The sequence below is a fragment of the Benincasa hispida genome, chromosome 11 (assembly GCF_027475165.1).
Source record: "Benincasa hispida cultivar pf3 chromosome 11, pf3_genome.v1.1, whole genome shotgun sequence".
Taxonomy (NCBI): domain Eukaryota; kingdom Viridiplantae; phylum Streptophyta; class Magnoliopsida; order Cucurbitales; family Cucurbitaceae; genus Benincasa; species Benincasa hispida.
Window position 1 is genome coordinate 33982303 of NC_143488.1, and position 13475 is coordinate 33995777.

The following is a 13475-nucleotide window of genomic DNA, read 5'->3' on the forward strand; positions in this document are numbered from 1 at the left end:
ACGAGAAGGGGCCACTACCATTACTACTCCTATACTCCCATTAATGGGTTAGAAATTCATAAATTAGAAGAGAACACTCCATTAAAAAAATATATATGTATGATAACCAAAAATTCATTGAAAATAAAGTTTTATTTCATATTTAAAAATATATGTTAGATTAGATTCAGAATTTAAACTCCAATTCAAACAATTTTTTAAAATCTATTTGATAATTTATTTATAAATTATAAGACTAATTAAAGTTATTCATTAAATATTAGGTTAAATATAGAATATTATTAATTAATTTATGAACTTGTTTTAGGTAAAAAAGAAAATAGTATAATTATTATTTAATAATATCATGTAATATATAATATATTACATATTATATATTTTAATTTAATAAAAATAATTGAATTTATAACATGAAACGTTACATTTGTTAATGTAAGCCATAAAAGTCAGTACTTTCATTTTCGTTCTGCACTTTTAGTTTTAGTTCATTTGTTCTTTCGTAATATTTATTTCGGTCCCAATATTTTGATTCATTTTGATTTCTATACTTTCAAAATGTTCCTTCTAATCCTTATACTTTCAACTTTGATTAATTTTGGTTCTTCCCTTCATTTTCATTTTTAAAGGATCGAAATAATTATTTTTTAAAAATTCAATGACCCAAATGAACTAAACTTGAAAGTGTAAGGATCAAAATGAATATTTCGAAAATATAAGGATCAAAATGAACAAAATTGAAAGTATAGGGACCAACATGAATATTTTGAAAATATGAAGACTAAAATGAACAAAAATCGGATCAAGGTAGTATTTGAACCAAGTACTCGATTCCAAGAAATTGTACAAAAAAAAAATTAGGGCAAACACAAACTCAAGTTCCCCTGTGTCTAAAATTAGGAAAAATATTAAATTCGTTCATACCTCAAAACTTCTGGCTGGATGACGGAAGAAATTTATAGAGGAGGATAGTCGGCGACGAGCGGAGGCCGTGGAAATGGCGTCCTTGGTTTGTGATTTATTAGTTTCTAAAGCCTCCAAGGATGGGGAGGAAGGTAAATATATGGGATTGTAATTTCCCTTTTATGGAAGAAATCCTTTCTGGCCTTTAGAGAGTTGGTTGATACATTCACCATTTGTTTAATGTTGTTCTCCTTGTCAATTAATTAAAAAAATTATAGAAATAATAAATATTTCAAAAAGTATCCATTTACGTTCATAATTTTCGAGATTGTACCATTTTAAATTTTGAATTTTTATAATTGTATTAATTGACATTCTCTTTTAGATTTAGTTTAAAAAATGTCGTATAAAACATATAATTATTTTACTTAAACTTATAGATTGTTAAAGATATATTGGATTGATTAGAAAAAAAATATTTTTTTAAAAAATGTCATTTTTATTTGAACTTTTTTTATAAAAAATGTTTAAAATACGCATTTTGAAAATGTTTCAAAAGTTATTTTATAAGTGGTTGTCAACCACTTCGATTTTTTCAAGATGATTGGTTTTCAAAATTGAATACTTGAACAGTTAAACCGAATACACACTAAATTGATTAGCTTATGAAAGTTTAGAATTTAATTGGTAAATTTATAAGTTTCACATGATGTTTATTTGAACATAACATAATAGAGGGTGTAAATTGATATATTTATGAAAGTTCAATGTTTAAATTGATATAATTATTAAGTTCAATGTTCAAATTGATATAATTCTCAAATGTATAATCCAAATTGTTATACAAAATTGTTATATAAGTACATAACAATTCTCAAAGGACTTATTTATGATTGGATCAAATCATAAACAAATTGTTAGTTACAATTTTACAAAATTTTACCTCAACTATAATTAAAAAAAAAATGTGAAGACAAAATTTCAAAAGAAATAAAAAGATGTCAACTTTCTCTATAAGTACATCATTATAACTTCATATGAGATAACTTGAATCCTACTCGCAAATTCTCTAGTTTCCACGTTATTTCATTCTCTAGTTTAAGCATCAAAGTATGTGTGGTAATTAGTAAGTAGTGGTATGCATCAGTCGATCGGCATCGATTTTGGAAGAAAAACTAACGCGGACCACCGACACATTGATTGCATCGGACAATTTAGTCGGTGTTGGAATGGTCGAGAACACCAATCGTCCGATCACGCGAGATCTGTTGGATTATTGATTTTTCATAATTATGAAGAACGAAGCATAAAAAACAAGCAACAAACATAGGGGAAAAGAAAGAAAGAAGAGAGAAGAGAAGAAAGGAAGAAGAGAGAGTGTAGGAAAGGGAGAAGGAAGAAAAAATTAATAATAGATGAAGATTGGAATTGGGAAGGAAAATAGTCATATTTTTGGGAGGTGAGAGAAGAGAGAGTGAAAAGTATTATTATTTTATAAAAGAATTTCAAGGTAGTTTTTAAGAAAACTCCTATGCCCATGTGGGCATTAATGAGGTTTCAATGATGTGACTATACACAGTGACCACCATTTGCTTACTTTTATGAGCTTCCATTATACAATATATTGTGATGATAAGGAATGTTTATTTATTTAGTTTCATAAGTGTTTATAGCATAAACTTTCTAAAAACGATTTAAATATATTTTGAATCACTCAAATTAAATGTCAAATGAAGAAGTTAAAAAAAAATAGAATGAAAATATTATGGAATAATGACATGATACATGTGGATCAATTACGGATAGAAAAAATAGTACACACGTGAGATATAATAAATGAGTTGGACTGCTCAAATTATGATATATGATGCCTTTAAATTTTTTTCTTAAAATGAATAAAAAATAATTATTTTGATAAAGGGTCAATTCTTATGTTTTTAAAGAAATAATTGAAGCATGCATGGATGAAAGTTTTAAAGAAATTTATCTTTCCCTTTTCTCAATTTCAAATTGAAATATTTTCGAAATTCTACGTTTTAATCTCCACCCTTCATCATTTTTTACCTAGATCTAATGACTACTTTTAAATCTTTCTATTTTATAATTTAGCCAAATTTCATCTTTTTCCTCACCTCTTGAAAAGCACTTAAATAAGTGCTTTCTTAGATCTAGATTTTGGGTAGTTTTATTGCATAATTGAATTTTTTAATGCTCTACTTATTAATTTTATAAGACAAAAAACACTTGGACTAGAAAGAACCAAATATGATGTAAAAAGATGAAAATACCCGTTAGAAAGATCAAACTTTGTCCTGGAGGTAGAAAAGAATCTAAAAAGAGGTTGAAAAGTATGGAAGGAGGCATGACATGTTCTGGCACTGTATACAACATTGCACACATAATAGGCTGCAACAGAGCAATGTTGCCTAGAGCGTCGCAACACTATGGATTTTTCCAATACACTGTTCTTTTAGTTGGTGTTGTGGTGCTACATCAATTTTTCCTATTTTTATATCAATTTTTCTGTCATTTGAAAAGGAGAGTTCAATTTAGAATCGCTTAAGGCTTTTCACAAAGGCCAGAAGGTTATTGTCTAGAGGACTTTTGAGAGCTATAACGATGAGATCACGAGGACAACGGAAAGAACAGTGCCAGCAATGGATCGATATCAACGATAACTTCTTATTCAGTTCACTTTATCTTTTTTCTATGAATCTGTACAGTATGTTTAGGGATTTAATTCTGGACATGAGTGGCTTAATTATTCTTAGTTCTATCATGTTTGTGGTTGTTCCATTGAATGCTTGATCACAATTTAATTGATTTAGTATTTTTAATTCTACTAGAGAGAGAGATTTATGAACCAAAACTAACATATTAAACTAACAATGGATTATGCATGAGTGATAATTGTTCAAAGCTCGAAGCTTTATGTTATGCCAAATAATTCCAATTACATGGAAATAGGCTCGACCTTTAAACATTAGAAAGCATTGAGTTCCAAAGAGGAAACTTGGATTATATACTTCTAGGCCTAAATAAATAATTAAATGAATTGAATGAATACACAAACTTTGTTGAGTGAGATCTATACCTTAAAGACGTTTTAGCCAAGTCCCTAAACCAAACGTTTATTTGCTTTCTTTAAATTTGTGTTTTTAAAACCATCAAGCTTTGAATACCTAAATAGAGTTGAAAAGATTTTCCAATAACTAGTTAAATTGAATAGATAATTCCCAGAGGACAATACTTAGTCTCTTCACCATTTTAAACTATACTACACTCAGATGCATACACTTATGCATGTCATCTCTTCTAAGCAAATTTCCAACAAACTTTTCACATCTCTTTTGCTCCAAAACGGTGCCTAGGAATCTCAAATCTCTCACAATTAATTGATTATAGCATACTTTATCTCTCCTAATTCTGAGTCGTGTTTAATAAGCTCATAAATCCAAGTTTAGCAGACTGATTAGTAAATCTCAACCCTTTTACCCCTAAATAAGAGAATGAATATATGGCTTTTTTCTTTTCAATTGTCAACTCCTAGAAATAATTCTATCCAAATGCTTTCAAATATCAATACATTGATTCCTCTGGAACAAACTCAACCTCAACGGCAATGCTACAAAATTTTGAATAGTGAAAAATAAATGAACTTCTAACACACGTAGGCCAAAATGGAGATTCGAATTTGATCAGCAGTCCACTCTGCACAATGACGAGGCATCAGTAACACTAACAAAATGTAATCATTTTTCTTTCTATTTCTTTTAACCTTCCTTGAATGTTCAGGTTTATTTCGCAAATGTACACTTTAACATGACTGACTAACCTCACAAAACAACCATCTAACCTAATTTAGTAATAAAAAAATTCAAGGATAGATGATCATTTGACCATAATGAAAATGTTTGTCACAAATCTATGCTAATTGGGAATCCTTTTTTAATCCCCTTAAGTTGGAGCAGACACATCTCATTTGCTTCTTATCATTGAGATTGTTGTGTTGCAGAAAACAAATAAACAAGTAAATGAGTTCTACGTACCAAAATTTTATATAAATAAGAGCCAGAGAACTTTTACTCCCCGGAACCAAACGTAATGAACTCCACGAGAATGTCACAAGAAAAATCTTCTGCGGCTTGTATCCATTTCAGGCTGGAATTCAAAGGATGAGGGGGAAATCACATTAGATAAACAGAATGGATCATGATCTAGTATATATTACATGCATTTCTGATCGAGAGACTTAAGACTTACTTTATGAACCCATTCATACTCCCCGCCTTTTGAATCGAAAGTTCCATGCTGCAAACTGATCAATTTCATTGTGAAACGAGGACCACATTCCTGAAAATCAAATCTCAGAATCAGTTGTCGACACTAACATTTCTCCCTATCATTATTTAGTCTGTTTTTCTCTAATTATTTCTCATATGACTCTCCTAATATCACTCTCATTCAAATCTAAACACAAAAGAAACCAAAATTGACACAAAGAATAACATGGAAGTTTTGGACACTCTTAAGTGATGATGTGCTTCCTTGCTAACCCTCTTGGATGAGCTGCAACTTGTTTATTGTCGATGGAGAAGAGAGATTAAATTTAAGGGAATAAGGACTATGAAAGTCTGAAAAAACGCCAGTACATTATCACCAAGGATAGTGTAATCATAAACTTAGGTACGTTCCCACACAAGTCAATTTTACTCCCACGCACTCATTGGTCAGTTTCCAAATTGATTTAAGAAACAAAAGCCGATAGAAAATAATACTGTTGATGTGTGGATTAATGATAGTGTAAAACAAAAGGAGTATGTTACAATAAGAAATCTTTGGCTTCCATATACTATTTCTCACAAAACCCGCTCAACATTTCTAAATCTCCAGAGTCCCCTCTGCTGTGGTTCCTTGATATAAATGAATAGTTAATCATCACCGCCAAAAATATTAGAAGAGGAAAAAGGAACCGAGTTGTAGAAAGAGAAACGAGATGAAAACAAGTAAACAATATTGAAGTCTCTTAGTTGAAAAATAAACCACTATAGAAATCATAAAGCAACAACGTTCTATGAGGAGTTGAAGGGAAGATACTAATATCAACCTGAAGACGGGCAATTACTTTCTGCTGAGGAACTTTCTCACCCTTCGTATCCTTGGACTTCTTTTTTGAATCGGCCTCTTTTTTATTTTCCTTGCTTTCAAAAATGTATCTGAAAAGATAGAAACATGAATTAATCATAGTCCAAATCACGTGCATACAGAAAAGAAAAAAGTATATGGTATCATACCGATGATGCCGAAAAAATATAAAATCACGTTGGTTATGAAAAGTTACAACCCGTCGACCACGAAAATTAGGATCTTGAGGGAATAGTGCTTGTATTAATCTAAAGAAACGACCGAAAAACAAAAGTCAATGCATTGAGAAAAACTTGAGATATCATAATTACAGAAGCACGGGAAAAAGAAACAAAAACACCTAAAAATGAAATGCAGACTTCACAAGAGGCTGTATTTGCATATAAAGAAATATAGGTAGAGAAAGTAACCTTCCAATACGAAGACCAAGGCGTGTTGTGAAGTTGGTCAATACAAGCTCTGGCTGATGACTGGTTGGATTTCCATGATTCTACAAAGCAAGAAAAGATTTGTTTGATAAGATACAAAGCAATAAAAGATTATGGGAGCGTTTGGAGCAAGGAAATGGTTATTATAGTCCTAGTTATTATCGCTGAGTTATAATAGTTTGTGTTTAGGATGTATATTATTTTAGTTTGAGTTATAATAGTATGTGTTTGAGAAGTAAACTATTTCAGTTTGAGAAGAAACTTGTGAACATTGTAGCAAAAAAATAAAAAAATTATGAACGTAAAATAGTAAAAATTGTAGCAAATAGTAAATACTATAGCAAATGAGGAATTTGAAATAGTGTTGACTGTAGCTAATTGGGGGTTTTGAAATAGTATTTAATATAGTAAAAAGTGGTTATTATAGTCTTAATCCTGCCTCAATCAAAATGTCGAGAAATTTCTCCCTATTCATTCGGTCAAAGTCTCCGATTGTGCCTACCAGTCAAGACAGGAAGGTGGGATGCTATCCCGCCTCTTGACCGAAGCGCCAACCCACCTCACACTCCCCCCGTGACTTTGTTTACCCGGTTCGTCGAAAAGGCTACGTCCGGGGGGTCAAAACCAACCCGCGGCAACTAGACCACATGTTCACTCCTTTTTTATTAAAAAAAAAAAAAAAAAAAAAAGAGTTCCGCATCTCCCCGAGGCCGGGAGAACAAATAGGCGTGAGGAAGAGGGATAGTCCTTACCCCAAATGTCCACTAAATGGTTAAGGTTTCATGGAAAAATATTCCTCCAAAAAATCCAGTAGTAGTTAAAATGCAACACAACAGTTCAGTGTCTATTTCATTGACTTGAAACATCATACCTTAATGTCCTTACGTAAGACAACATTCGATATCTTAAAATGGGCAGTAGGTCCCTCAGGTAAGCCAATAATTAAAAGGCCATCTGAAAGAATTTCAAAATATTGCATTAGATTGAGAAAAGAATCTAATCTATACAGCTAAGGAAAAAAAATACTAGAAAAAGATAAAACAAATTTGCAAGAGACAAATTAACATGCAAGAAGGAATTGCAAGGTTGACGAAGGACCATCAACTTACCCAATTTTCTCCTACTCGTATGGACAACCATCAAAGAAGTGAAGTCCTTGGCATTTGCATATTCTATAATCTAGAAACAAGAGAAGAATTGGTATTCTATAAATATGAGTATAACCTTCTTTATTTTCTAATTTCCATTTCCTTTTCCTTCTTCGTGTTTTTAAGAAAATATAAATACGAGTATAACCTTCTTCAAATCATTAGTTCCTCTCTTGTAGTAATGTGCATTTGGTATCACCGAAAGCAACTCTGATATAAAAGTAGGTCCAATCTGCAAATAGTAAGTCACATACAAGCAGAAAATCTAAGTATAAGGTACCAAGTCTAATCAAATGTGAATGTTTTAGGTTCAGTCTCTATTTAGCCCATGTTGCTCAAAAACAAAATTGCTGCATAACTAGTAATAATGAGGAATCTTACAGTAGAATTAAAACGACAAGTAGTAATTAGAACTTTCGGCAAAATTTCGCGCTTTATGATGGAACTAAATTCATCAGCATCATTTCCAGCAAATAGCTGCAGAGAATAAAAAACTAGCCTAAAACTGTGAACTCTAAATAAGAATAATTACAAATAAACAAAAGCTACAAAAATGTCGTATACTGAGATTTAAAAAGAAGAACCTCTTCATCATCAGGTTTGCAAAGAGTCTCATCAACCTCCCTGGTGTTCTCAATAGTGCGAGGAATCTTCCGAGGAGGAAGCTACAGAAAAAAAAATGAAAACGAAGGTCAGAATCTCAGAGATAGAAAATAAACAGAGTAGATGCTGGAGTTGCTGGATATACTTCTTCTCCAAGTTCAAGAGCTTGCTTCTCAGCAGCATCACGAGCCTTGGCCCTCTTGCGTTTCTCAAGCTTCTTCTGGTTCTTGAGGTTGGCGTGCACTTCTGCCCTCTTTTCTTTGTTCTTTATCATTGATGGGATTATACCCCTGTTCTTATTCTCCTCCCCCATCTAGACTCCTTGATCAAACTCTAACATATATCAGGAATTGGTGAAAGAGAACAAATATGAAAGCAAGCAACTACAGGAGAAAACCATTATGAGAAGAAAGAAGAACAAAAATTTCTCTACCAGATGTCAAATCTCAACTGCACCCAAAGAACAAAAATGAACAGAATGCAGCACGAAGTAAGCAAGGGTGAATTGAATAAAAATTTGGAGTCGGGTTGGACAGATTGTTAACATATGAAAACAGGTTCGGGCTTAAAATGTAACGACCCAAAACAAAATTGCCAAAATCGACCTTAAACTCTACTGGACAGCGACTTTAAACTCCTCAATACTTCAAATCCAACCTCCTAAATCACAATTAAATTAATAATGAAGCCAAATCTTAGTGGGTATCTAAAAAAACTCTCAACAAAACCCATAAATGTATCAAATCTTACGAAAACTAAGACTCCGAAACTGTAGCACCGGCGGCGGACGACGGCGATGAACGGGCGGCGACGAACAGCAGACGGGAGCGGCGGGCTGATGGGGCGGTGCGCGGAGGCCGGAGTCCGTCTTAACCAGAGAGAAAACCAAAGCTGGAAAGAGATGCTAGAGAAAGTGAAAATCGGCGTAAAGCTTGAGGGAAACGCTCACCGGCGACGAGGGGCTGTAGACGACCGCGGTTGGACGAAGGTCGTAGGAGGGGCGGTTGTGCGGTCGGCGGCAGAGCTTCAGCGAAAGAGAGGGTAGCGGCGGGGGTTAAGTTGCAGCCGTGGGTAAGAGGCAAGGTTTTCCTTTCTTTCTTATTTTTTAAACCTAACCAATATATATAATTTAGACTTTTTTTTAATAAAAAAACTTAAAAAAAACCAAAAATTAAGAACAACCAATAATCTCCTCGTTTAGAGTAGGGGATAGCCAATTGGTAATGACAATTCCAAAAAACAGCTTCATCCTCCAAAGTAGAATAAGAAAGCGGGTTGATAAGATATGCAAGCATGTCAAATTTCATGTCAATCACGATCTAAGTTGGTGAGTGATAGTTCGCCACATTTGATATGCATGTGTGGCGAAGAGGAAAATGTTCATAAGCATTATAAGGGGAGGCATGGTGTCAGCTCTCTGCCACCCCTGGGCCCTATGGCCTAAGTGAGCTACCTCATGGCATATGCATGTGTCATGGCCTGGACGAGCGTTACAAAACAAGTGTCTTGGGTGTCTTCCATCGAGAATGGAATCTCATGGACAGTGTCAGACGGCACAGGTGTGTTGACATTGCGTCGCTTCCCATGGGTCAGAGGTTTAATGTAGCACCTGGTATGCTGTTTTGATTCAACAAGGGCTCGAAAGGGTCTAAGTCTCGATTATGTCCAGATGGATGGAGGGTTAGCCCTGGTAAGTGTCTGAATCACCCGGTAAGCCCCGGTAGAGGGTTGTAAGCCGGTTTTGGCCCAACGAAGGGTCATAACTCATTCTGGTGAAGTTTCGAAGTGGTGTAGAAGTATGGGGAACGTGTTGTTGGGAACCAAGATGACAAAGAGAGATGCGACGTTGCATTGTGATGACTTTAGCCTCATATATGGGTAAGGTCGAACCTTAGGACTTGGCCTAGAGTAGAGGCAAGTCAGCTAGAGTTGCATATGAGGGAAAATACACATACGGGCAATGTGTATGGCTGAATGAAGTTCAGTTCCGGGTGGAATAACCTCGCCTAAGGTTCAACGAAGCTTCAAAGAGTCGAGAAAAAAGTGAATTGGGACTTGAGCATCCCTTAAGGTTGACCATGATCACAGGTGAATCATAATGCCGCACAATGGGAGAAGTACGACCGTAACATAGAGCACCATAGACCCCCTAACAGAGGTCAACCCGACAAGAATCGCTTTGGCTTCCAAGGCCTTAATTGGTCATTTACTCTTGAACACTTAAAATCTAGCGCAAATTGAAAAATCCTGTATATCACAAACCACCCAACTAAGCCCTCCTCTATTCATAGAATCGAACCATGCCGCAGTAGAATTTAACTTCTAACAACCTTTTGGAGGTGGCTTCCATTTAAACTGACTTGCATACTTCACAGGTCCTTACAACATCAAGTCTGAAGCACAAAAATTCTCTAATTCCAATAAAGCTCTTTTAGTTGTATTGAGATTTGACTGTAGCTAGCATTAGGATTGGGCAGAGGGCAGTTAATAGAATTTCTGTAATTCCAATTGCTCCAAAGAATTGTAATGACTCTACTCAAATCTAAAGAGCTCAACTGGCTTGACAACCAATCCCAATAATCTTTTGTTTTCCAATCCTCCCTTCACACAAGATAAAAATTAATAAGATTAGGGAAAATTCAAGCCACACTTTTTTAGAAAACTCACACACCCACATTACATGGCAAGAGGTCTCCTTTTTTTTCCTACAAAATAAAAATAACGGGTAAATCACAACTCTTTTATTTTCAATGTTGACAATGGAGGGGATAATGTCATTAAGAATTTTCAAAGCGCATAATTTTGCTCTAGGAATGGCTTTAATCTTCCAAAAATTCTTCCACCATGCATTTGAACCCCCTATTTCGAAAGGAGATGTCGAAAAGAGCAAGCCCAAGCTAGATGCAAGATGATAAGCGCTCTTAACTGAGAAAATACCCTTCGAGTCCAAGCTCCAAATGATATCATCTTTGGCTTTCATCTTACCAATAGGGGTATTAAGAATATCTTCAACATCAATAGAGGTAAAAATTTCTTTGATAATTGAGTCTTTCCATCTTCCTTGGCCATTTACGAGATAAATAACTCTTTTGTTCTTTAACCCCTTCTTAACCCATACCAAAAACCAGCAGTCGATCCTAGCAATCCATAGATCTCTGTCAATCATAATATGATTGTCGCTTCCCACTTTCCATTATAGCATTTCAAGAATAAGTCTCTCTCCCAAATAATACTCCTCCAAGTTAAAGAAGGGTTGGAACCAAGCTGAGCATTGAGAAAATCACCATCTTGAAAATATTTCCCTAAGAATTTTACACAACAAGTTGTCAGAATTTTTCATAATTCGCTAGTGATGTTTTGCAAGCATAGTTTGATTAAACAAGTGCAAATCTTTGAACCCCAAATTCCCAGAATCCTTACATGATCAAATCAAGTAAAAGCAGTAACCTAAAGTGCTAAATTCGAAAACATCTATTTGTAAACCCACATTCATAATGTAGAGAAAACAACCCACCTTTTTGGCTTCTAAAAATCGAAAATCAAAATTACAAGAATTGGGCTCTGATACCAATTGAAGGGAATCCAATTCCCGCAAAAGCGTGTGATCGCCTTACAATTTTGAAAATTATTTTGTGAGAAACTAAAATTACTGAACTCAATATTCAAATGATAAACATACAACAGGATCTAAGCATGCTTCTAATGAGAAGAAGGGAAGAAATGAACTAACCTTTGTGGATTCTTTTCCTTCTTCATGTTTTCCCCTCTAAAGGTCGCGAACAATCTCAAGCTTCTCAAAGAATAAGAACACCACCTCTAAGGCTACCTTATTATTCTCTTGGATAAAAAAGGGATTGGAAGTATGGGCTCCAAGACCTTTTGATGGAGGAATTTTAAGAGAGAAATTCTTTTTGGAGAAGAGAGATTAGAGAGGAAGGATGGAGGCTAGGTTATTTTTCACAAAAACAAACCTTACCCTAAAAAAGGTTAAAATAGTATATTTATTAGGGATGTTAAAAAAATTTGATGGTCTGAAAAAACCGATCAATGGGTTGGGTTATCAACTCATTTGGGCTGGGTTGGGTTCAAATAAATGAAAAATTTGTGGGTTGGGTTGGTTCATGGATTCACCTAAAATAACCCAAACCAATCTGAACCAACCCAAACTTATTGTTAGCTTAATATATATATATGATTTATCACTTTGGAAAGAAAAATTTATTATATAAATTGAAATTATGTTTAAATCTTAATTCAATATATGAAAATAATTAAATCAATTTTTTTTTTTTTGTATTAACATATTACTTCTTTTTAGAACATAAATTTAAATAAATAACCTGATTAACCCGAACCAACCTAACCCGAATGTTTCATGGTTGGGTTGGGTTTATTTTTTAGTAAGGGTTATTTGGGTTGAAGAAATTAACAAACCGAACAATTGGGTTGGGTCTAAAACGTTCTTCAACCCAACCCAAACCACAAACACCCCTACATATTTATAGGGAGAAAGGGTAACTACTTCTCCAAGTTTTTTCACTTTTCCCATTTTAGCTAATGTAAACCCTGAACCCTAGTTACCCTACTTAAGTGTGATAATTAGCATGTTAATCAAGATTAAGGAAAAGTAATAATATGTTTGTTGGGAAAAACTTGATGAGGGAAAAGAAGGAAAATGTTCAAAGTATTGAGACCATTAACAAGGGAAAAAATGGCTAAGTGTGGAAGGTAAAATAGCCATGGAGAAAATAACTAAGTGTTGGCCGAGTGAGATGCCATGCATTGGACAAAGCCCATGAGAGATTATATGGGCAAAGGTACTAATAACGGGCAGAAATGCACGTTATCATAGTGCTAAATCCTTAAACAATGTTGGATTGCGTTGATAGAAGATGTTAAATTGCGTCCATTAAGCATAAATTCTATAATATTGTGGTCGCATGCATCCAATGCATTAGAGCAGTTGATCTTTATATTTTTGTGCAGAATAATGCGTTAACACAATGCAAATAATGCGATTATAGGAATACATCGGTCGAGCACAACTTCATCGTAAGACTTTGCATTGATCGTGCTCGCAAACATTCACCCAAGAAAAATCACCGCAACATGGTGGGTGCATCCGGACAAAAGGACAATTAAGATCGATCGGATAACAAAGCTGACGGCAGTCGAATCCAAATTAAGTTGACAACCGATAACGGTCACAAAGTACATCCAGCTTTATTGGTGACAATTATCTGGCGCATTA

At 34.3% G+C, this 13475-nt stretch overlaps 1 protein-coding gene across 8 annotated transcripts; it reads right to left on the bottom strand.

Moving 5' to 3' along the window:
* Positions 1 to 4389: 4389 nt before the first annotated feature.
* MEE49 (Ribosomal RNA processing Brix domain protein) lies at positions 4390 to 9501 on the bottom strand. 8 transcript variants are annotated; one of them, XM_090307307.1, is made up of 13 exons: positions 8975 to 9501; positions 8370 to 8557; positions 8206 to 8286; positions 8003 to 8098; positions 7770 to 7853; positions 7583 to 7652; positions 7345 to 7427; positions 6456 to 6535; positions 6195 to 6293; positions 6008 to 6116; positions 5164 to 5253; positions 4950 to 5061; positions 4390 to 4611 (listed from the first exon to the last, which is right to left on the bottom strand). In XM_090307307.1, exons 2-12 carry the CDS (start codon positions 8535 to 8537, stop codon positions 5023 to 5025), a joined length of 999 nt encoding a protein of 332 aa, XP_090163433.1. In that variant the 5' UTR covers positions 8538 to 8557; positions 8975 to 9501; the 3' UTR covers positions 4390 to 4611; positions 4950 to 5022. The 8 variants fall into 8 exon arrangements, with proteins under 8 accessions (XP_090163433.1, XP_090163435.1, XP_090163434.1 ...); XM_090307309.1 differs by having other exon boundaries at positions 8370 to 8537; positions 8975 to 9327; XM_090307308.1 differs by having other exon boundaries at positions 8370 to 8545; positions 8975 to 9322.
* Positions 9502 to 13475: the final 3974 nt, after the last annotated feature.

What these genes read in the sequence shown, in the direction of transcription:
- MEE49 (XM_090307307.1), bottom strand. Translation starts at nt 8,537, where the DNA reads ATGGGGGAGGAGAATAAGAACAGGGGTATAATCCCATCAATGATAAAG. An exon ending in GCAAACCTGATGATGAAGAG is followed by an intron (nt 8,099 to 8,205) that starts GTTCTTCTTTTT and finishes TATTCTCTGCAG; the next exon opens with CTATTTGCTGGAAATGATGC. An exon ending in CTTGTCGTTTTAATTCTACT is followed by an intron (nt 7,854 to 8,002) that starts GTAAGATTCCTC and finishes TACTATTTGCAG; the next exon opens with ATTGGACCTACTTTTATATC.